At 31.9% G+C, this 25,712-nt stretch overlaps 2 protein-coding genes across 2 annotated transcripts; both read left to right on the forward strand.

Moving 5' to 3' along the window:
- Window positions 1–11,185: 11,185 nt before the first annotated feature.
- Window positions 11,186–20,559, forward strand: LOC112709404 (uncharacterized). Its single transcript, XM_025761291.3, has 7 exons — window positions 11,186–11,236; window positions 11,359–11,586; window positions 12,018–12,362; window positions 17,557–17,905; window positions 18,337–18,359; window positions 18,439–18,525; window positions 20,182–20,559. Exons 1-7 carry the CDS (start codon window positions 11,186–11,188, stop codon window positions 20,542–20,544), a joined length of 1,446 nt encoding a protein of 481 aa, XP_025617076.1. The 3' UTR covers window positions 20,545–20,559.
- Window positions 20,560–22,292: 1,733 nt separating this feature from the next.
- LOC140175190 (uncharacterized mitochondrial protein AtMg00810-like) lies at window positions 22,293–22,908 on the forward strand. The gene is made up of 2 exons (XM_072202129.1): window positions 22,293–22,725; window positions 22,895–22,908. The coding sequence occupies exons 1-2, from the start codon at window positions 22,293–22,295 to the stop codon at window positions 22,906–22,908; spliced, it is 447 nt and encodes a 148-aa protein (XP_072058230.1).
- Window positions 22,909–25,712: the final 2,804 nt, after the last annotated feature.

Here is a 25,712-nt window from a genome sequence, read left to right on the forward strand (position 1 = left end):
AAATGCGACACCCACAGATTGAGTTGTACGTTGAGTTTGAAGCTGTAGAGGCAGTAGCGGTTCAAAATGATATAGATATAGATGATGATAGAGCTGCAATGTACGAAGGAATGAATAGTGAAAGCGAATAGGACTTCGAAGCCACTTATGAAGCCGGCGACGAAGATGAAGATGGTGATGTGGGAGTTGAGGCAACAGCAGAGAATGTAGTGGTTCATCCCTCGAGCAGTCAACCGATGTACGTTCCACCTTTTATGTGTGAGTTGAATCTCAACGCCATGCATGCCTCCGAGTTTCCAGAATATGCAAACATAGGTACGTGTTGACTAAATAATAAGTTTTTGTTAGTTTATACTTTGGATGGATTAATAAACGATGATTTCGGCTTTCTGTAGGCGTTGCTGATCCTGAGGACGGAGAGTTCCAGATTAGAATGGAATACAGTTCTAGAAAGTCGGTCGTCGCAGCAATTAGAAGTTTCACTATATCTAGAGGAGTTGACTATGATGTGTATGAGTCTGAGCCACAGACGTTCTATGCAAAATGCAAGATGTACGGGCGTGGATGTGACTGGTTTATCCGAGCCAGCTTAATACGAAAAAAAGGTTGTTGGGAGATACGTAGACACAACGGTAGGCACACGTGCACAATCGGAACGATTTCATAAAATCATTCCAAGTTGGACTCGGATACAGTTGCTGAGGCTATAAGGCCATTGGTCGAGACGGACCCCTCCATCAAGGTGAAATCTATAATTGTGGAAGTCCAGTCAAGATTTAACTATACCATCAGTTACCGAAAGGCTTGGTTGGCAAAGTAGAAGTCCATAGCCAAAGTTTTCAGTGGTTGGGAGGATTCTTACCAAGCCTTGCTATGGTGGCTCTCGGTCATGGTGCAGAAGATGCCTAGTTTAGTTGTCCAAATAGAAACACGATCACTGTACAACGGGAATGAGGAGGTGCAAGGTGTAAAAATACTTCATCGTGTATTTTGGAGTTTCAATCCATGCATTAGGGCATTCAGGCATTGCAAGCCCCTGGTTCAGGTTGACGGCACACACCTATACGGAAAATACAAAGGTACACTTCTAGTCGCTGTTGCACAAGATGGGAACCAGAATATTGTGCCTATCGCGTTTGCCTTGGTGGAAGGGGAGACAGCTGATGCGTGACACTTCTTTCTCAGGAATCTGCGAATGTAGGTTGTTAGAAAAGATGGTGTGGGTATGATCTCAGACCGGCATGAGTCAATATGTGCAGCAGTAAATCATTCTGGTGGTGATTGGAAACCTCCAAGAGCATGGTGGATGTTTTGTATAAGGCACATCGGCAGTAACTTCTTAAGGGCATTCAAAGTCCCTCACTTGCAAAAGCTTATGGTCAACATAGGGTATTCAGGAACGTTGGAGGAGTACAATATCAACTAAAAGAGGTTGGAAGAGTCAGGCGAGGCATATGCCAGGTGGTGCGATGCCATTGGACTCAGACATTGAGTATTGGCATTCGATGAGGGACATCGATGGGGCCATATGACAACGAACCTTGTCGAGTGCATCAACTCAGTGAATAGAGTCGACCCTAACAAACAGAAGATCTGATATCTGACGTATCTCCTGATGGACTCCTCAGTGTCCAACGGCTCTGCGTCTCTGATACGTCGAACCCAACCCAGCTTTATATAGGACTTCGAATTATGACTGACTGATGGCTCACGACCGAATATTGCTATGCCCTGACTTTGAACAAAGTCGCTACTACTATCTGTCCATCCACTGACAGGCTTTTCATTAATGGGTAGGCCGAATATATGAGCGACATCCTCTAATGTTACTGTAACATCACCGACCGACAATACAAAGGTGTGGGTTTCCGGCCTCCACCTTTCAACCAGAGCAGCTAACATGGGGTGAAATTCTCTTATGACTCCAATTCTAGAGACGTGGTAGAATCCCGTGGTGCGTAAGTAGTTCTCCACCATCGTATTCCACGTCTGTGGCGGATCCAGTTTACGCACCAACAAATTCCTGTTAGGCTGCATCAACAAAGATATATTTTACATTAATTAAATAATAATCCTTATAAATATTTTAATAAATATTCACATATTTATTTTAATATCTTATATTAAAATATTTAACATAGCTGATCTATTTATTTATTTATTTATTAAAAAATTAAATTCTTTATTTATTATAATATTTATTTATTAAATCTATTTTATACATTTTACATATTTAATTTATTATAATATTTATTTATTAATATACGTAACATATTTATGTTAAAAAAGTCAAAATATTTTTTTTATTCTTCAATATATTCATAACAACAAAAATTTAAAAAATTATTAAAAAATTACATACTATTGCAAATACTAACGTTTATTTTATAAAAAACTATTATTATATTGTTAAAATACGTATAAAATACACAAAATAATATTCTCATTACAAAATATATATATACATTAAAAAATATAAATACATAAAAAATAAACTTTAAATACAGAAAAAAATTAAAAATTTGCCAACTTACATAAATAGGATGATCCAAATAATTGATAATATGTTCTTCGGGCGCCATATAATTACGTACCATTTTTTTTAAATCCCTAAAACTAAAATTTTTTTCACCGTAAACTTTTAATTCACTACTGCTGACTACTACTCACTGCACTCTTCTCACCCTAAACCTATACACCGAAACAGCCCATACTTCTTTCCTTCTCTCTAATTTCTTTGATTCAGCAGCCATTTCATTAACAATGGCAACAAAGAATGCATATATATAGAAGAACGAGAGAGCTTGCTAGTTCCTGGAGGGGGGCTGTCCCCTGCATGCAGGCAGCCTGTAACACGCCCCCCGCGTGGTGCAGCAGCAGCATTGGAACTCCGCGCAAAACTCTGCTGCGCTTCACAGGTCTCCAGGCACCATGCCCCCTGCGTGGTGAGTCAGCACGCCCCTGGCGTGGTAAAGGAGTGCCACCACGTCGCAGGAAGCACGCCCCCAGCGTGTTGAAAGAATGCTGTCACGTCGCCACCTGCTCAGGCACCACGCCCCCGTCGTATTGACCGTGGGTTCCATACTTCAGCAATACCCCTCCTTGGCCAATATCCGGCCAATACACCATCCTTGTATCCATAAGAAAAATAATTTCTGGTGAATTTATACACATTCAAAAAGAGAAAAGGTAGGTAGGCATTAGTGTGAAAACCAACAATCTTTACCCTTCTCACTTATTCCCTTAACACACCCTCGTCAAATAGTCTTCTGGACAAGGGTTTCATTAAGAGATCACTCACAAACAGTTCCTTGTTATTAACATGCTCCCTTAAACTATAAAGATCGAGTTTCATATGCTTGCATCTACTGTGTAGAACTAGATTCTGAGCTAAAAGACATGCACTCCAGTTGTCACTCGATTACTTCACATTCAACTCGACCAACAGCTGTTACTTCACATTTAACTCGACCAACAACTGTTAGATGGAGGCCATTTCTAATTGAGCAGATGCCATGGCTCTGTAATAACTTTGCTTTGTTTGAGACACCTCCATGACACCAGATTATAGCCATGTATATGTAGTACCCCATGATTAATTTGCGACCATCTAGGTCATTTTCCCAATCTGCATCAGCAAAAGCCAACAAACAATAATTAGTAATTGAAAATAATTCCATGATCAATTGTACTTTTTAAAAACCTCAGCACTCATTTGACAGCCTTTTATTGTTGTAATGTTGGATTATGCATGAATTGCAAAATTCTATTTACGAAGTATGTAAAATCTGGTCTCGTGGCAACCATCGGTGTGGCCATTAGATTAGCATCTTGCATTTTTGCTGGTTGCAATATTTCCTCAGCATAATTTTGTTGTGACAAAAACACACTTCCATACCTGTTAGTCTGTTACAACGATATCACATCAACAGAAGCCATGCAATATGAACACTTGTTCATAGTCTACTCCTTTGAGGCAAACATAAGAGAAAAAGACACCACATCAAACTCAAAACCTTACGATAGTAAGTTAATAGGTCTCTCATCTTATAAACCTCTCACTTTGATGTGGGACAAACTTCATATACTCCTCACATTTACAACATTAACACCTTGTATCTAAGGATTTCTCCCTTAACATTTTTCTTGATTGCAAAAATCCACATGCAGCCATTTATGGTGGCTGTGGATGGAGGTTCAACCAAATTCCATGTGTTGCACTTTAAAAGAACATTATACTCAAGGTCCATATATAATAGATTTCCAGTGACTAGAACTGAGAGCTTGAGACATATTTTTAGGAACCTGAGTCAACAAATCCAATGTGTTAGTAGTAATAAATGATTTTGGTTTGAGACTTGTTGTTTTAGACCTTGTTATCATATTATGTGTATTGGTGAAAGGTGGACAAGGTAGGTGTTTTATAGTGTGAAACTCTTGGATTTTGATCAGTAGTGTATTATCAGCCATTGAATTTTTAGATCTACTTGTAGCAGACTCAAGTGAAGTATAAGAAGGAGGAGTGGTAGATGACCTACACTGCTGACTTGAAAAATTATTAGTAGAGATGTCAAGTACAGCAATACAATTGTTATTGATGAAGGGGATGTGATTGATTTTCATTAACATGACTAGGTGCAAAATTAGAAACAGTTTTGCAAGTAGTTGTGGAAACCGCATTAAACAGTTCATGATATGAAAAACAAAAAAAAAAGAAAAGAAAAGAAAAGAAGAATGATAAAGGATTAATTTGTCTACAAGAGTAAGGCTTTAAATAGCATAAAGAAAAAGATGAAAAGAGATCATTGAGTAAAAGAGAAAACAAAACTGTGAAGTATGTGCTTTGATTATTATTTAAATAAATAATACACTGCAGTAAATTTATACACACTCAGAAAAGAGAAAAGGTAGCTAAGTATTGGTGTGAAAACCAAACAACCTATAACAAATTAAAAATCCTAACATGTCTAAGCACAACAGATATAACTCTTATCCCTCGAATGGAAGCTTCCATGAGAAACCAAGAGATGAATTATTTTGAGAGATATTTCTGTGGACAGAATATGATACTGCTACAACCTGAAACCTTAACAAATTTTGGAATATGATTCATTCATTGTCCTTAATGGAATGTAAAATATGTTTATTTTTGAATTATTTTAATGAAAACTTATTTAAAGGCTTTCTTATTCTTCTCCTTTCTGATGTAGACAATAGAGGTTGGAAGGGTTTAGCATGAGCCCTCATTGAAAAAACAATGATAATTTATTATGTGCTATGCGTAATGATACTGTTCATATAGGAGGGATTTGCGAGACAAACAAAAAGATTGTGATAAAGATAGGAAAACTTCATCAGAAAAAAGTTAGAACTATTTAGGTGTGGCTTGTTGTCTACTTAAAGTTCTAGGGTTCAATATGTTGCAAGCAATGAAGATTTAGTTACCAGTTATGGTCGATTTTGTGGATAATTTGTAGCAACAACTTGTATCATCATGTAACTTTTGTTTTGGTTCAAATGTCTTGCTGTGTTAAAGGAGTTCATAATTCCTGTGTTGTCGAATTTTTTTTGACTAATCTAATTACCAATATTTTAAAAATTATCAAATCTACTCATATTTATCTACAAAATTTGACAAAAATAGCCATAAAAGTATCATGATTTGACAATAATTGTTTGCATTTTAACCAACAACACACTCAGAATAAATCAATAGACTAAAAATTGGAGACATTATTATACCAACATCTCATAATTGATATTTCAAAACAAGATTGTCATAAGTTACAGAGTACGCATACAATCAGAAACAACCAAAAGAAATATAACATATAATTAAAAGATAAAACAAGTTGTACAAAGTTAACAACACCCTAAATTACAAAATATTAATAAGAAGGTATTGAGTTTGAAGAACTAACAACATACTATAGATGATGACTAAACATTATTATTATTATTATTATTATTATTATTATTATTATTATTATGGAATTAAAAAGTTAATTATATGTATAATTAGTATGTTTAGCATGCAAAAAATTTAACTAATAAACACTGGTCCAAGGATCAAGAAAACAGACCCAACAAACTAATGAAGCTCAAAGTTGGTTCATTTTAAACAAAGCACTCATATCATCATGCTTAATTCAAAAAAGAGTATATAATCCACAAGGAAGAAGAAAAAAAGAATCTGCCCTAAGAACAATCACAAACTCAACTAGGTGATCCAAATCTATTTCTTCTCTAACTTAATGGCTAATTAGGAAATTGAAATTCATTCCCATTTTAACTAAACACCACACCACCAAAACCAAACTCTTTCTTCTCTCTCTTCTATCATCTACGTGAGAGTTCAATAGAAAAAGCAAAAAAAGCTCTGAGTTAGGGTAAAATCAAAGAATAAAAAGAAGTTACCAAACCCAAACAAAAAAAGTCAAAGAAATTAGGACTAAAGGCAAAATCACATTCGAAAGGCAAATCACAAAAAGGAGTTTTCACATTTGTGCTTCATTGAAGATCAGTAAAGAAGCCTTCTCCTTGTATGCACCGAATTGAAAAGCTCAAGATTTGAAAATCATGGAGCTCTGCTGTGAATCAAGGGTAAAGAAAAAAAATTAGGGCCAAAGTTCAAATACATGGCTCAGATTCAAGAAGTTAGATGAAAAGGGATAAAAGAAAAGATAAAGGGTATGGATGCATGTATGGTTAAGTCACTGCTTCTTCTCTATCTCTCCTCTATGATGCCGCTGTTGCTACTGATTTTTTGGGAGAAGAAGACCAACGTGCTGAAGCAACGTTTCAAGTTTTGGAAACTTTACTCATCTATTAAAAGGGTGAACGGCCAAGGGTTAAAGTAAAGAGTGAGAGCACAACGTTTGGGCTCCCATAGCTTATAGAACTATTACCATTCTTTTCCTTCATGGTTCTTATTGAATATTCTATTTTCTTAGTCTAGTCTTTCTTTGTTTCAATGGTAAAATGCATTACAGTGAGATATATAAAAAAAAGTCATTAAGTGAAAAAATGCAAGAGAATTAGACTTGAAGAAAAGCCTATGTTTATTTTAGAAATTCTTTGTAAGTTTTTCTGTTTTGTTGTTATGTTCCAGAGGGAATTCTCTTTAAAAGGTAGTGTGAGTTCTTAGTCAAATATGGTTTGCATTAGAAACTGGATTTGTCTCAGATAGAATTAGGTAGAATCCTATAGAAATTAGTGTTTGTATAATCTTATTCAAAGATAGTGAAACTCTGTCATTATTGTAATGAAAGACTGGATGTAGGTTATATTGTACTGAGTAGCTGAACCAGGATATATGACTGTGTCACTTCTCTTTCTCTTCTCTATTTCTAGCTCTACACTTTAGGAGACAAAATAAAATTATCTCTTTATTATTCTATCTAGCTATACTTCACAGTAATGCACCTTGCACGTATGTATTTTGGCTCCTCTTTCGACATGAGACAAAATAAAATAATCTCTTACTTTTCACCTGAGACAGCATTACAGAATTAAAAAATTCCATCTAATTCCAAGATTAATCAAATAAAATAAAAAGAAGTCAAAATTTATTTCCCTTTTCTTAGCCACTGATATTAATAAGAAAAAAATTTAATATGTTTCTTTCATTACATCAAATCTAATTTAAACAAGATTCATATATACAGTCGTTATCTAGATGATTGGAGTAAAGTTGCTATTGCAACTTGAACCTCCATTATTCTTGTTGGCAATAAAAGAAGTTAATGCAGTTGGTGGTCTGAACCGTAGAAGTGACTATATACTTGGATTGAAATCTTTTAGGGTGTGTGTGGTTAGAGGGAATACAAGTATATTCCCAGGAATTTTGATATGGGAATATCTTATTTCCATGTTTGGTTCAAGATTTAAAAAATTATTCCTGAGTATGTTTTATTTCCTGGAATCAAAATCCAACCCATTTCATTCTCATCTCCCCCTGGTTATCTTTAAATCCAATGGGAATGGAATGTGTATAATAAAGTGAAAAGACCAAAATACCCTTGTTAATTTCACTCCAACTCTTCTTTTCAGATTTTTACTCAAACCAGAAACCCAAACCCTAGCAGAGCCCCTCTCCATCGAAACTAAAACCTAGCCGAGCTTCTTCCCCAAATTCATGGAGGCTCCACCGGCGTCAACACCGTCTCGCCGTCAATTTGAGTTTGCACGACCACCCTTCACCTTATTCTAGAAGGAAATTCACTTCAATCATTCGTTTGCGTTTGTGTTCCATCATCGCAGCTCACGTCGGTTCACCGCCACTGTATGCTTGCCATCGTTGTTGCTGCGCCTCTACCCATATCCTTCGCGTCGTGTGCTCGTATTTGGTCTCTCTCCTCTGTCTGAGCTCGATTGCTACAACATTTTCTAAGGTTTTCGGTTTCTACTAGTTCATTCAAAATGAGTTTATTTACGTTTTTGAATTGTTGTTTTAATTGATACATCCTAATTCCTTTTTCATGATATATAGATGTTGATTTATTTTTTCAGTAGTAATATTTGCTTATCTCTGTTATTTGAACTATGTTTATTTTATTTCTCAAATAAATTGCTGAACTCTGTGGATTAAACTCTGTTTATTTTTTTTGCTGAAACTCTGATTTAAACTATGTTTATTTTATTTTTCAAATAAATTGAGGGTTTTTTAATTATTGTGGTGCATATAGTGTTATAGCATATATTAATCTGTAAATTGTTGTGGTGCATATAGTTTCAGCTCTTGATCAAAACTTGAAGATCACTTTCTATTTGTTGTCGTTTTTCTTTGAATCTTATATTATATAATAATGGCTGAATTTTGATCTTTTGAATTTGTTAATGTTTCTTTCTTTGTCTTGTTCTGATGCCTAATATCTTTGTTACTTTGATGTTTCAAGAACATTTGATTAGCCATGGCATTGCCATTAGTTTCATATTGAAAATTGAGTTTTCATGGTGTAAAAGGTTATTGGTTGTGGTATTGTTTAGTTTTGCTGGAAGCTTTTATAATTGACACAACTATTTGTTAATATTTGTTATTTGTCCAAGTTGCAGCATAGCTAAAAGAAGAAATAGAATTATCAGGTAGTAATAAGTAGTAACTTTTGGTGAATAGAGAGTTTGCACTTACTAAGTTAGTTCTTTGTCTCATGTATCTTGTCTTCTTTATTTTAGTAAGTAGTAACTTTTGGTGAGAAAGAGGGTTGCAGATACTGTTTAGGCCTATTCCCATGTGTGAAGTTATTTTCGTTGTTTGCAAGAGAGGAGCACTGTGTCTATGTATGCTTGTTATATCGTGTTCTAGGTTGAATTCTATACTTTTCAGTTTTCACTGTTTGTATATACTTCAATTTTTTATGATAGTTTTTTTGTTTGATTTATTTTTGCTGATGCATCTTTATTTTAGTACACATTTTTGCATAACTAGGTTTCCACAAAACAATTTCAGAATTTTAACTCCTTTTGAGTATCACAATTTGTTAGCAGCCATTGCTCGTATCTCCTTCCTGCTGTTTTTAAAACAAGTGAGAAAAAAAATCATTTTTAAACGTTAATATAAAAAGCTTGTTCTGGTTTTTTTTATACATGCAAGATTAGTCTGGAAAAATATCCCAAATTAGTCTATAAGAAATTTTTAGTAGGGCATTCCAGTTCTTAACAAATTTTAATCACCAAAATCCCTGCATCAAAATTATTTTAAAAGTGAAAGGATTGGTTTGAAACTTTTAAAACTTTAGAGCCTGTATCAAATAAAGATAGAGATTGATTTGTCTAATTTTTTACCAAATTTTGACATTGAGTATTAATTTTGTCTATCAAAATAAAATAATTAAAGTTTGAACTATGTTTATTTTATTTTTTACTTACCAATTTTTCTCCCCTCCTTTTTATGCTCTTTATGTTATTGATGTCCTATATGACAACCTTATACCTTGTACATTCATCCTATGCTAATATTCTGCATCATTAATTATCAACATAACTCCCCTTCTCCTTTTCCCCGTCATTCATTTCATATTTATTATATGCTCGTTATAAGATACTGTAGAATATTATAATTTTCACTTTAAATGTAATATATATACTACAAACAAGACCACCTAGTACATCTTTATTTTATTTTATTTTATAATTACTGTTCTTTTCATACTTGTGTGATTCCTTACTTCAAGATGATGAAAATGGGATTGCAGTGATTCTGTGATTGGCCTTTGATTACTGTTCTTTTCATATTTGTGTGATTCCTTGTTTCAAGATAATGAAAAATTATCTTGTGTTATTTTCTGCTTCTATAGAAAATGAAAGAGAATACTCGACCTAATTCAAAGTAAACTAAGTGTCGATGGATACCACACAAAAATGCAAAATTAGTTGAGTGTTTGGTAGAACTTGCAACTACTTTTTGGAAGTGTGACAATGGTACGTTTAAATCCGATTATGAAAAATATTTAGAAAAAATGCTGCATAAAAAGATCCCTGGATGTGATCTTAAGGTACAGTTTTTTTACATAATACTTATTTTCTTTGTTTATAATTTTATATTTGTGTTATAATTGTATAATTTACAAAATATTTATGCTTCTATATTGAGATGCTTTACTATTGTGCTCTCATTTATTTTTAAAATGACGATGAGATAGAGATGAAAGGACCAGAAAGAATTTAGTTTGAATATATAAAAATTATAATTTAGACAAAATTGGAAAATCAAGGATATGTTAAGAAGGATGCCTACAGAACTAGATACCATGCATGATCTATGAATGCGACTATATTATATTAGCATCATTGATTTAGATTCAAATTATATGATCATCAACTTTTTTATAAATGCATAATTTTAATTCATAGATGCACTTTGGTGATCTTTATGTTGTTGGGATGTTGTGTTATTATGAATTGGTTCATATATATAGTCTTAAAATTGAAGTGTTAAATTAAATAAAGAAATTTTATATTCAACTTACATATAAACTTTACCTTATTCATAATAAGTTGGTTATTCAAAAACTAAATGATTATTACTGCTCCATATATTCACTATATTTAGTTATGCTTGGATGAATTGTGGTGTCATATACAGAGTAGTAATAATTCTAAATTATTTTGCTATGTTTAGGCTAATCCACACATTGAATCAAGGGTGAAATTGCTAAAAAGATAATATTTTACAATAGTTGAGATAATGGACACGGTTGGGAGTGGATTTGATTGGAACGATAAAGATAAAATGATTGTAGTGGAGCGACAAATTTTCAATGAATGAAAGAGTGTAAATTCTAAATAACTTTCTTAATACAAGTTTATTTATCTTAGCTTTTTAATATTAATTGCTTATTTAATTTTTTTTAATTTCAGTCCCATCCTAATGCTAATGGCCTCTATAATAAACCATTTCCACATTTTGAAGAGTTGGGAATAACATTTGGTAGAGATAGGGCTCAAGGAGGCAATGCAAAAAATATAACTCAAGCAGTTGCTACAATGGAGGCTGAGCGCGAAGCAACCTTGAGTGATCGTCAAGTGAATGAAAACACCCAAGTAAATTTGGAAGAGACCGAAATTGAATATGAAACTGATTCTCAAGTACGTAAGCACTTGACTCTAATTCATGTACATAAATTCACTTATTGTTGATCCTGCTGCTGTGTATTTTTTTAGATTTTGGAGTGATTCTTCATTAGTTCATTTACTTTAACCTATTCCTGTGACTAGCCTTAACTATTCCCATCATGTTGAGCATTTAGATAGAAATATTGATCTTCATTTTTGTGGAGTATAATAATAAGGAAAAAAAGGATATGAATGTAATCAAACAGAATTAGAATCAGGGTAATTAATATTCTATTAGGTTCTGTTTAGTTAGTTAATGTTGTTAGTCTTGCTGGCCAAGGTAAAGATAATGCTTGTATATACAAACGTAGAGCATGTAGAATCAGTTAGGCTACTTGTTCTTCATTTCTATCAGTATTGAATAATCTTCTGGTGTTTCTGTTGGTGTTGCTTTCAATTTTTAGGAGCCTCAAACTCCTGGTGTTCCTGCTGCTCCCGGTGTTTCTGCTGCTCCTAATTCTTCTGCTGCTCCTAGTGCTTCATATATAGAAAGGAATAAAAGAAAAAGAGGGAGCAAAAGTGAGGAAGTGATTGACATAGTAGTAGAATCAATGAGAAATATGAAAGGTGCTTATCAAGAACACACAGCTGTTTTAGTTGATATGGTTTCTTGTTTTAAACATGAGAAAGAAGGAGTTAAGCACAGAATGAAGCTAATGGCACTATTGATAGATGTTCCTGGTTTGAGCGGTGATGATAGAATGAAGGCTAGCCTTAGCATTCTAATGGACAATAATGTGATCGACATGGTGTTCCAACTTCAACCAGGGAACTTTTGCCATTTTTGAAGAAATTGCTTTAAATATTGCTATTTTTGAATTTTTATCGAATATTATAGTGACTTGATAGGAAGACATTTGTGCCAATTATTGCTGTTATTTTGTGAAGAATATAAGCAGCTAAAATCCTAGTTCCTAGTGCCATTATATCAGGTTTTAAGATCCATGGAAAACTAAAGTTCCTCTTGAACTATAATGTGCAGCAACTGGTGATGGCTTAATTCCAAAAAATGTTTGTTGAAAATTGATGGTGGCTTTTGGATTTTTGTTGCTTTGTGCATAATTGATCACAGATTTTGCATCTTTGGAAGTAATTACAATGTTAAGAGAATAGAGATGCCCCTATTCAATTAGTTGAGGATCATCTGAGATGAACACTGCTCCCTTTACATTGTCATAGTCACTAATTTAATTATGATAAAATTGATTTTAATTAAACATTTGTTATTAGGGATATTATAGTAAATTTATTAGTAGAGATAAAATTTAGAGTCAATAATAATTTAACTAAAGATATTTGTTATTAAGGATATTTTAATAAATTTAAAAAATTTAGAATCAATAATAATTTAACTAAAGATATTTGATATTAGGGATATTTTAGTACATTTAAAAAAATTTAGAGTCAATAATAATTTTAACTAAAGATATTTGTTATTAGGGGTATTTTAGTAAATTTAAAAAATGTTAGAGTCAATAATAATTTAACTAACATATTTGTTATTAGGGGTATTTTAGTAAAACATATAGAGTCAATAATAATTTAACTAAACATGTTTGTTATTAGAGGTATTTTAGTAAATTTAAAAAAATTTAGAATCAATAATAATTTTAACTAAAAATATTTGTTATTAGGGATATTTTAGTAAATTTAAAAAAATTAAAATCAATAATAATTTTAACTAAAGATATTTGTTATTAGGGGTATTTTAGTAAATTTAAAAAAATTTAGAATCAATAATAATTTTAACTAAAAATATTTATTATTAGAGGTATTTAGTAAATTTAAAAAATATTTAACTTTTACTCATTAATATTTTAATTTGAATGATTAAGGATAATTTTGACATATTACATAATATGACCAAGATATCTAAACTCAACCAAACAAAAATTTAGTCATTCCTAAGATTATTACATAATATTCCAATATATTAAATTTTACAACCAAATATGAGAATCATATATTTCAAGTAATCTCATTTCTAGGAATATAATGTCTAAGAATGAGATTACTTAGTAATAAAATTTAATCTTTGAACCACACACTCTTACTTACATCTTGTATTGTCGGTAGAATTTCAATAGGATGAGACTAGTTTTTAGTGATGGCTTTAGAGAAGAAGGTTGTGATGGAAGTGGCCTAAATGAAAAAGGTTATGAATGAGGAAACTTCTTAAGGTTTCTTTTGGGATATTTCATTTTAGAGGTGGGAGGCTTAACAATAGATGCAGTTGAAAGAGGTCTAATTGAAGATGGCATAGGAGTTGGGTGGTAGGGGTGTATATGGGTCGGGTCACACCGGGTTTGGCTTAATTTAGATCCGGTTCGAAATATAGACCGGGCCTAATATTTGGATCCTAACTCAATCTTAGACCCGATGAAACCTACGCACATTCGGGTGGGTGAAAACCGAGTAAAAACCAGGTGAAAGCTGGGTCTGTAGCATGTAAAAATCACCTAATCTCCAACCTTTATTTCACAATTCACATAGTAAAATTCACTTAAAAATATAACAAGAACCAACTCTTTTCTAAAATTAAAGCATAACCATAATCAATACTAATATTATCTAACACCAAATATTTAAATAAATACAAATAATACAATATTATGCATTAGTGTAGAGTCTTATGCATTTTAAACATAAAACATTAACTTATAATCTTATAAATGACTAATAACACAAAATATTAAGGTTTACAATTTTTAAATTCCACATAAAAATAGTCATCATCCAACATAAAATATTAATTGTGTATGATGACTGGGCCATCAGGCCGAGTTCGGGTGACCCGAGTTATGGCCCGGACCCGACTCGAAATAATGACCGAGTCTATCTTTGAGACCCTTACCCGACTCTAAACCCGATGAAATCATACTAAATTAGTCCCTAAAGCATTCGGAGCCGGACCGAATCTTCAGGCCGGACCGGCTATGTAGACCCCTATTGGGTGGAATATGAATTGGGGTTGGAATAGCTGCAGTTGTAGGCATAGCTAGGAGAATTTAATTGGAGATGGTATAGGTGCAAAGTTATCCACATTGACCTGTAAAATTGTAAAAATTTAATTGCTATATTTATGATAACTGTTATGAAACAACTTAATGATTTTTCAATTACTGAATTATCAAAATATTTATCTCATTTGTTGTTGCTTGACTCTGTTTAATGTCTCCTCTCACTACATCTTCTGCTTCTTGGCTAGTAGAGGAAAGTGCTTTTGTTGATTTTTTTTCTAGTCTTTTTACTGTTTTACACATTTTTTTCAGTGTTAATATTTTTATTGTTCAGAAGTATTAATGGTCACTCTTCTATTATAAATTTATAAGTATAGAATATTTTTTATTTCTGCTAAAAATATTATACCAAACAAAAAAAATTGTATACTTCTTACATATTAAAAAATCAAACACATAAACACACACAAAAAAAAAGAATCAAGCACATAATAAAAAAAATAATTTTCAATAATGTCATTATTGTTCCTCTCACTGCTTATACAAATCAAGGAAAATAATGTTTTTTCTTACCATACAAATCACTAGCTTAAACTTTATATGCAAATTTATCTCAACTTCTTTGAAAACAAATTATAATTGATAAGATAGACATGTAATTCCCAGCTGTTTTTTGTTCTGTATATTTATGACTCTTTTAGATATTCAATTAATAATTTTATTAAAACGAAATCCATTTATGAAAGAAGTGAATAAGAATGACAAGAAAGTGAGGAGAATTGGAATATAAATTAAGAATATTTAATACATATATTTTTATAGATTGTGCGGGTTCCCATTAAGAATTGTCTAAGGGAAACAATAAAAGAAATATAAAAGTTATAAAGACAATAATTGCATAATGTATTTCACGATCAAGATTGCCAGAGATGTATATAAGGTACCCTGAATTATAAAGTATGATTGAGAAGGTTCATGTATTTGCCCATAGATTTGTCGCACAAGATTTAAATTAGAAACAGAAAAGCTATTATCATATTCTATATATCAAGATAGAAAGTGTTCACGTTGACGTAGTTCTTTTATTTATTCGAAGAAGAATTCTTTTATTCTTTTATTATGTATTGTTTGTTATCTTCTTTTTCTTTTCTTTTTCAGTTTTTGGAAGACAATCTAACTCTTTAAATCGTTATTAAAGTAATAATAAATAGATTATAAGTATAACTGCCCATTGATTCTAGAATATCCATCTTGGAGTAGTTCATGAATCCTACAAACAAAACGTAAGCGGATATTAAATTATCAAAATGTTAAAATTAAAGTGACGTGGTTTAATTAATTGGTAAAATTAAAGGAGTAGTTAGTAGTTACCCGTTTGTTTGGTATAATACTAGCACGTTATAAGGCTGGTGTGTGTGTCTGTTTTGACAGAGAGAGGTTCAAACTCTAGTCATTTTTTTCCTACAAATTTTGGATCATTAAATTAAGTATATATATTATTAAATATACAAAAAAAATTATTATTATTATTATATTTGAGAAATGTTGAAGGATTTGATATATTATTGTTTCACTTTATTCTTGATAACTTCGACAGAGTGTCATATTAAATTTGTATCAAGATTTTCGTTTGGGGGACAGATACAACTTTTTTGAAAAAGAGTGAATTCGACTCAGAAATTACTTAGTATTAATGTTGAAGCAAATTGCATCGAACTGTTAATGGCAAATTGTAATAAATACAATGAAAATAAATAAAAACTTTAAATAAATGAAGGCGTAAAATTAAAATGGAAATTGAAATAAAGCAAAATAACAATGAAATATTTAACAAAGCAATGAACAAAAAGAAAACAAAAGACAATAAAATAAATTGGGCACCTAACACTCAGTGCACTCGCATTCCATGATCTTTCATTGCGTCGTTGAGACTGAAAACTTTTGTGAAAATTGCGTGATAATCTAGTGTTTTTTATTGAAGTCCTTCTTCTCTTCTAAACTTCTATTTATAGGTCCTAAGATTAGACTTGTTTCTGAAGAATCTTGATCACGACGTAATTCCTTTTTTTTTGTCAGGTCATGACTTTGCATTGACCCTGAAGTTTCGTAATGGCTTCTCCACGTTCTATCTTGTCTTGGTTTTCAAACTCCACGTTCTATCTTGTCTTGGTTTTCAAACTCCACGTTTTTGCATATGTGTTCACATTTAACTACGCAATATATTTAGTTTCGATTCTGTTTCTCGACTCATCTTAAATCACCAAACCATCGACTTCGACCATCATTCCTATCATAGTTAAAGATGGATTTTTTCACAGCTGTATCTGAGCCGTTGATCTCATTCTAAATTTGTGAATCGTAGTTGAACTTTTTCATAAGCCGAATTTCATACAAACAATTATATTGTATTTGTTATATTTTTTATGTGTTAGACTAGTTGAGTCGGGCGAAAAGTTATTTCATTTAGTAGGATTGGGATATATAGAGAACCATTATGCATTATAGTAACTGAAATAACTAATTTTTGTGATGGTTCTTGATGTACTTTTAGAATGTAAGTTGACTATTTTTATCTTTTGAAAATTTGTTATAGCTAGTCTACACACACACGCTAGTCTACACACATATATAGTAAAAGAAGAGTAGAGAAATACTTGAAAGGAATATTATTAGTATACTAAGAATTGAAAGCATTGTTCTAAAAATCGAATCGGACCGGCCGGTTCGAACGGATTAACCAGAAACCGGTCAATTGTTCGGTTCGGTTGCTGTGAAAAACCGTCCTGCAAAAAACTGACTTAAAAACCGATCAAATCGGAGGTTAACCGGTAAACCTCCAAAACTGCTCGGTTTTTTTCTGGTTCAGTGATATATATGTATATTGTTAAAAAAAACGTTCAGAACCCCTCAGGCCCTCACCCACCCCTGCCCCTTTCACTCTCTCTCTCTCACACTGGGCAAACTCAAACCCTAACGGCGGTAGGAACCCAACCCCATCCCATCGCCGAGCTCTTCTCTTCCGATAGACGGTGTTATCGCCGCCGGCAGAGACAGACTTGGGTGTCGTCTTCGCTCATGGAAGGTCTGCTCGCTTCTCGATCCTCTTCTCCTCAACGTCGAGTGCTTGTTCGGAACTGTTGGTGACGCTGCCGCGAAGGGCTTCTCCATTGTCGTCTGTGCTCGATTTGTTGGTGCACATCTCTCTCTTCGAGTTCTCTCTCTATTCGAGGCTTCAAGCTCTCTCTGTCTCTCTCTTTCTCACTACAACGTGTCTCTCTGCTCGGCTGTGGAGTATTCACCGCGCTGTCACCTTCTTTCCTCCCTCGCCGTCGGTAAGCACTACTGCCTCAATTTATTTTTGATTATTTTGTTAATTTTATTTATTCTGATTTTTTAGTTGTTGGTTGTTGATATTTACGATTCTGCGTTGTTGATGAACATTGTTAATGCTAGAATTTTTTCTGATTCTGAGTTGTTTATGTTAATTTTGAGTTGTTTATGGCTTTATGCTGGTTTTTCTGATTGAGTTGTTAATTTTGGTTGCTGATTTTCATTGAATCTGAATTGTTGATGGTGGTATGGTAAAATTGATTTTGTTGCTGCCTTCTGATTTTGATTTTCTGTGCTTGATTTATTTGTTTTCTGTTCATGATTTTGTTTACTAGCTTCATTATTTGTTTGTTTGCTGGCTTCATGATTCTGGGGTTATTTTTTCATGAATTTGTTTGCTGGCTTCATGAATTTGTTTGCTGCTTTATGAAAGCCTCTGAGACTGCTAATTACAAGGTGATAATACTCATTCACATTGCATTCGAATTCTCCTTTTGTCTGGTTTACTAATCACTTATGATACTGTTTAAAACAGAGGGCTACTGAACTAGAAGACATCATACGTAGGAAGAATTCGACGATCTCAAAATTAAAGAAGGATTTGGTGGTTCTAGAACAAAAGGTAAGAAGCTGATACAAGATATTGTCATTTTGAGATGATAATGAATAAGGACACACATAATTTTTCTAAGAAGTGGCCACATAACTGGTTTTTTTCACTATTGAGTGTAGGTTATGCAGCTTACTAGAGAACGCCGAGCCTCCTTCACTGCCTTTTATTTAATATTTAATTAAACCGGTTGAATTCCGATTGAATTCCAGTCGAACCAGTGAACCATTGAACCAGTGACCTCACCGGTTTATTGACCGGTCCGGTTCTCGCAACCTTGATTGAAAGTCTTTTTCTTGCTGCATAAAATCATAATCCTCTGCTTTCTCTGCATAATTCATTTTATTGAAGAACCAACTTTCCACTGGTAACAAGAGCTTGAATCTTGGATCTGTGGCGCTCATTGTTCTTGCTTCTGCAACCAACAACAGTAAATATATACTCAATCCCATTATAGAAAAATTGGATGACACCAGTTTTGTGACATGGAAACAATAAGCTCTCTTCACACTTAAGAGCCAGAATTTGGAAGTTCACATTATTGAAGGGAAAGAACCTCCAAAGCATGCCTCTGATACTGAAAAGGCTACCGTTACCATCTCAAGTACGTACAATGAATGGATGCAACATGATTCTAATCTTTGTTCTTGAATTTTTGTATCTGTTGATGGTTCGTTCAAGAACCAAATTGTATATTACAAATCTGCTATTCAAATTTGGGACAAACTTCATCAAATATTTGCTGAATCCACCAAATCAAAAATCAAGCAATTAAGAACTCAGCTCAAAAATGTCAAGAAGAACTCTCTCACCATCAACCAGTATCTTGCTACTATCAAAAAATTTGTTGATTCTCTCACTACTCTTGGGTATGATATCATGAATGAAACACATATAGAAGCCATATGTGATGGTCTTCCTGAAGATTATTCACACTGCATTATACTTGTTCAAACCAAACCTGAACTTTTTACCATTGGAGAGGTTGAAACTCTCCTTATTTCTCATGAAGAAACGCTTGAAAAGTTCAAACAACTTTTCATTGAATTAGCACAAGCTTAGTTAGCTCAATCAAATTTTTCCAATCCAAGATTTACTAGAAGAACCTCTGGAGGACGAAGAGGTGCTCGTGGTGAAAGATTTGCACGCGGTGGAAGAAATTCATGGCAATCAGCAAATTGTCTTTATTGCCAAGTGTATAATCGTCCATGCCATTCCACTTTACACTGCTTCTATCAATTTGATAAAGCATACAATGGATACTCTTCAAATTCAGTCAATGCTGGTTCATCTAATCCACCACCTCCTCCTTCCTCCTCCTTTCACCAGCCACAGTCTTACTTCACTTCCACCTCTTCTGTTGTTGATACTTCATGGTACCCTGACACTAGTGCAAGCCATCACCTCACACATGGTTCTACCAACCTTATATCTTCAGCTGAATATACTGAACCTGATCAACTATATATAGCAAATGGATCTGGTATCTCTATCAAACGCACTGGTTTTTCTTTTTTACTTAATCCTCATAATAATAATCTTTTTGCTCTTAAAAATATTTTACATATTCCTAAAATTGCAAAGAATCTTATCAGTGTATCAAAGTTTTGTTTAGATAACAATGTTTTCTTTGAATTTCACCCTTTTCATTGTTTTGTTAAATCTCAGGTCAACAAGCAAATTCTTCTTCAAGGAATTCTTAGACATGGACTATATTCCTTTGATACTTTGTGTGTGCCAACACCATTTTATGATCATAATTCTGTTTATGCTTTTTTAGCCTCTTGTAATTTCAATCTTGCTTTGTGGCATAGAAGGCTTAGACATCTTTCTAACTCTATTGTAAAAAGTGTCCTTCAACAATATAATGTCCCTATTAATCAAAATTCAGCTACTGATTCTTTTGTTTGTGATCATTTTTGTATGACAAAAATGCATGCTCTCCCATTTTCCCTTTCTCAAACTGAATACATTTATCCTTTACAACTTGTGTTTATTGACATTTTAAGATCCTGTTCCATCAATTTCTAAGTTCGGATTTCGTTATTATGTAAGCTTTATTGATGCTTTTACAAGTTATACTTGCTTATATTTGATGCAGTCAAAGTCTTAAGTTTTTTCTATTTTCCAGCAGTATAAAGTATTGATAGAAAGCCAAACTGGCCATTCTCTCAAAGCAATTCAAACTGAATAAGATCAGAGTATTGTTCATCACCTCTCTTGTCCTTACACGCATCAACAATAAGGAGTTGTTGAATGCAAACACAGACATGTGACTGAGATGGGTTTAACTCTCTTAGCTACTGCTCGATTGCCTCTTCTCTATTGGGAAGATGCTTTTCTTATAGCTTCTTTCCTCATAAATCGGCTACCAACCAAAGTCTTAGATTCTAAATCACCATTTGAGAAGCTTTACAACCCAATTATGACATGCTCAAGGTTTTTGGTTGTGCATGCTACCCTAACACTAGACCTTTAAATCATCAAACTAGATTTTAGATCTCAACAGTGCATCTTCCTTGGCTATGCTCCTCAATTCGAAGGCTTCAAATGTCTTACTCGTGGAGGAAATTTCTAATTGTAAGAAATGTTATTTTTGATGAAAAATTATTTCCATCTTCAATTTTCTTTTCATCTAATTCCCTTGCTACATCTGATATTTCTTCTTTGTCTTATACAGTTTTCTCTGTGCCTCATATACCTCTTGTTTCCAATTCTACTTTATCACCTATCACAGTTGACTCCACTTCTATTTCTAATTCTAATCTTAATACTAATACATTTGATACATATAATGTTCTTCATCCTGCTTCCACTTCTAATATCAATGAATTGAGTTCACCCTAATTACCTATTTTTAATTCTGTTCTCTTTACTTCCTCGGATCAGCATGTTCCTCCTAATTCTATACCTATATCTGGTCTTGAAATTCAGTTACCCAAAGCTCCCATTCTTACTTCTTCACCTACCCTTAAATCGTTTAATACACATAGTATGGTTATCAGATCTAAATCTGGTGTTCTTAAACCAAAAGCTTTAGCTTCTGTCTCTAACATTGATCTCACTCAATATCCTCTCAAAACTCTTTCTCAGGCTTTATCCTCTAGTTATTGGCACCAAGCCATGATTGAGGAATATGATGCTTTGATCAAGAATCATACATGGCATCTCATTGACCATCCTTCCAATTCTACTATTATTGGATGTAAATGGGTCTATACTATTAAAAGGGGTTCTGATAATAGTATCAAAAAATATAAAGCACGCTTGGTTGTTAAAGGGTGGCATCAGGTTGAAGGGATTGATTTTAATCAAATTTATAGCCCTGTGATTCGTCCTTCTACAATTCGGATTGTTCTCTCCTTTGCTGTTACATATGGTTGACTACTTCACCAATTTGACTTTAACAACGCCTTCTTGAATGATGATTTAACTTAGGATATTTTCATGTTACAACCTCCTAGCTTTATATCCAGCAATCCTTCATTAATGTGCAAGCTTGATAAAGCCATTTATGGCCTCAAGCAAGCTCCAAGAGCTTGGTTTGCTAAACTTAGTTTTGCTCTCTTAACTTATAGTTTTTCTAATACCAAAGCTGATACCTCCTTGTTTGTTCGACGTACTAAGAATTCTACTACTTATTTACTCGCCTATATGGACGATATTGTTATAACTGGTAACAACAAAACTAAAATTGATGCTCTAATCACTTACTTGAATTCTAAATTTTCTCTTAAAGACTTAGGTGGTTTGAATTATTTTGTTGTTTAAAATTTAATATGCTTGGCATTGGTGAACTTCACATTTCACAAGTGAAATATATTCTTGATCTGTTAAGACGTGCAAGCCTCTCTCGCTCCAAGCCTGTCTCTACTCCTATGCTCTCCTCTCTCAAGTTGATTTCTGACAGGTCTGAACCATATGAAAATCCAACTCTCTATAGGTTCCTTGTTGGAGGGTTGCAATATGCAACCTTAACTTATCCAGAAATGTCCTTCTCTGTGAATCGCGTTAGTCAGTTCATGAAAAATTCCAAGTACTATCATTGGACAGCCTTGAAAAGGATCCTCCGTTATCTTTCAGGTGCATATCATCATGGATTATGGTTTCAAAAGTCTACTGATCTTCGTGTTCTTGTCTTTGCGAATGCAGATTGGGCGAGTGACATTGAAGATCGTAGGTCCACCAGTGGATATTGCGTCTTTCTTGACTGTAATCTGGTGTTTTGGTGTAGTCGTAAGCAAACGGCAATAAGTCGTTTATCTACAAAAGCCGAATTTAAATGCCTTGCGAATGCTGAAGCCGAAATATTATGGATTCTTAAGTTGCTACAAGAACTTGGTATTTCTCAACCTATTGTATCTACTGTGTATTGTGACAGGCTCAGTGCTATGATGCTTTCTGTCAATCTAATTTTTCATAGTCATCAAAACAAGTATTTTAAGGTTGATTTACATTTTGTTCAAAATCGAGTGTCCAAAAGACAATTACATGTGATTCATATTTCAACTGATTCTCAAATTACTTATGTATTCACTAAACCACTATCCGTTGTCTCTTTTAAGAAATTCAAAAATAAACTCAGAAAAGAAAAAGAAACTTATGCATGATGAAAAATATTTAAGAAAAAAACTTATGCACTAAACTTGCTTCTACTAATCCATACTATATATAGTAATAGTATATAGATTATTGTAGGAATAAGGGACATATATACATAAGGCCCTAATTTTCAGTTGATTAAATTGATGAGTTATTTGCAACATATTTACTTCAAATATTTCATCATCAAACTTTAAGTGATGAAGGTGATAAGCTTATTGTTGTTCACTTCAAATTATTTCGTTCGCTTTTTTAATAAACGAAAGTTTTGGGAGTCAATATTATACTACCAACATTGCATCAAATATATATAGGTTTAAACTTTTTGTTAGTATCTATAATTTTATTAAATTTATAATTAAATTTTTATATTTTTTAAATTAAATTTTTATATTATTTTTAATTTTATAATTAAGTCTTTTTTAGTATAAAAAATGTTAGAATTAACTAAATATTTCTCTACAAATAATTGAAATATCCACAACTAAAAACCTAATTAGATATTTGACGATATATTTTTTTAGAAAATATTTTATTAATTTTAATATTTTTGACATAAAAATAATTTAATTACAAAATTAAAAACAGTTTAGGAATTCAATTGAAAAAAAATATAAAAATCTAATTATAAATTTGGTAAAACTATAAAGAACAACAGAATAATTAAAATATATATATATATATATATATATATATATATATATATATATAGTTTTGCATCCAATATTTTACACAAAAAAAAAATATTTAAAATTCTTCATTAAAAATAAGAACATATGAAATTCAATTAAAAAAATATTTAAAATCCAAACTTAACAAAAATTTTAATTTTAGTGGACTTTATATTAAATTTGTTTGTCAATTTACTGTAATAATATTAACTGAAATTAGTTGTTATAACCTATAATATTAGACGTTAAAAAAGATTGATCATGCCAAGCTAATGCAGAACTTTGAAATTTTCACTTGTCATTGGATCATTAAGCACTAACTATTTCGAGTGTGTTTAGTTTAGCATTGAAGAAAAGAAGAGTGCGTTTAAGATTTTTAAATACTATTTTTTGTGTTGTTTGGTAACTCTTTTTTACTTTGACGTGATTTTTCATTTTAAACGGACACTTCATTTGAAATAAGAAGTTGTAATTTTTGCATTTATGTTTACATTTGGTTTTTCTAATTCTTATTAGTTTCACTAATTTTTTTCATAAGAATTTTTAGATTTGTTTTCGACACATTTCAATTTTTTATATTTTGATTTTTTATTTTTTTATTAAATTTTTTATTATAATTTTGTTATAATATAAATTATTGATCTTATTAAAAATAACAAAAGTAAATAAAAACTGACCATATATAACAATAGAGTCATAAGTAATAAAAATTTATAGTCTAAAATAATACTAAAAAGAATACTGAGAGTACTGAAAAATTTATAGAATATTTTTTTGTTTAACATTGCAAAATGAGAAGTGCTATGGGATCAACAACTTTCGTATTTTATAACCATCAATTAGTCATCAATAATATTTTTAATGGTGTGAAATTACATCCAATGGTGAGAGATCATTCACTTTTTTTTTATGGTTAAGTGCTGGATATAAAACACAAAAATTGCTGACCCGTACACTTTCTCATGTAAAATTTATTATTATAATTTATGTGCATTGTTTATTATTCTAATTTTTATAATATGTATTATTATTTCTATTAGAATTGAAAAATTAAATAAAAAATTAACTATAAATAATAATAAAATCTTAACTAATGAAAAGTTGAAACCCAAAATAATAATAAAAATAAAATTATTAAAAATATTTGAAAAGAATACTAAAAAAATTATTGATTTATTCATATATTATTTTTATTTTTAATATAAAGTATATTTTATCAATTTTTATATGTTAATTTTAATTTAATAAATAAATATTAATTTTTATTATAATAATAAAAAATTATAGTATATTAAAATAAAATACTAAAAAAATACTATATAAAAAATATTAAAAATATATTAAAAATATTAAATATACTTAAAAAATAATATTATAATTTAATATTATATTTTTTTAATAATTATGTATCTAAAAATAATTTTAACTAATATTATCCAAATAATATTCATTTTATTAAAATAAATTTTGGTAGAAAACTACAAAACATAAATCATATTAACAGAAATCCATTTTTATCCAAAATTAATTTTATAAAATTATTCTCATTTAAATTTCAATTTAATAAATACTAATACAAATACACACTTATTATTTTTCTAAATCTTTTGTATTAATTAGGTGAACATCAAAATCATGATCCTTATTCTAAGCATAGGTGACGTGGCAGTGATGGTATTCAATTAATTATTTAGTAATCTTCTTTTTCTTGCTATCATTTTGAGGTACATAACAAGGCAATGAATAAAGAATCATTCTTGGTATGGGAAAAGTTGACAGCTAATTAAAGCAACATTTGGTATACATGACCTTCTGTCTCAGGGTATTTTACTTAACAAATTAGTTTGTGGTTTGCATCATATTCTTTCTTTCTTTCTTGATAGAACCATGTGCATAGTTTATATAGTTTATAAAGAATTTGGGGAA

Source organism: Arachis hypogaea, chromosome 9 (genome assembly GCF_003086295.3).
Source record: "Arachis hypogaea cultivar Tifrunner chromosome 9, arahy.Tifrunner.gnm2.J5K5, whole genome shotgun sequence".
NCBI lineage: Eukaryota > Viridiplantae > Streptophyta > Magnoliopsida > Fabales > Fabaceae > Arachis > Arachis hypogaea.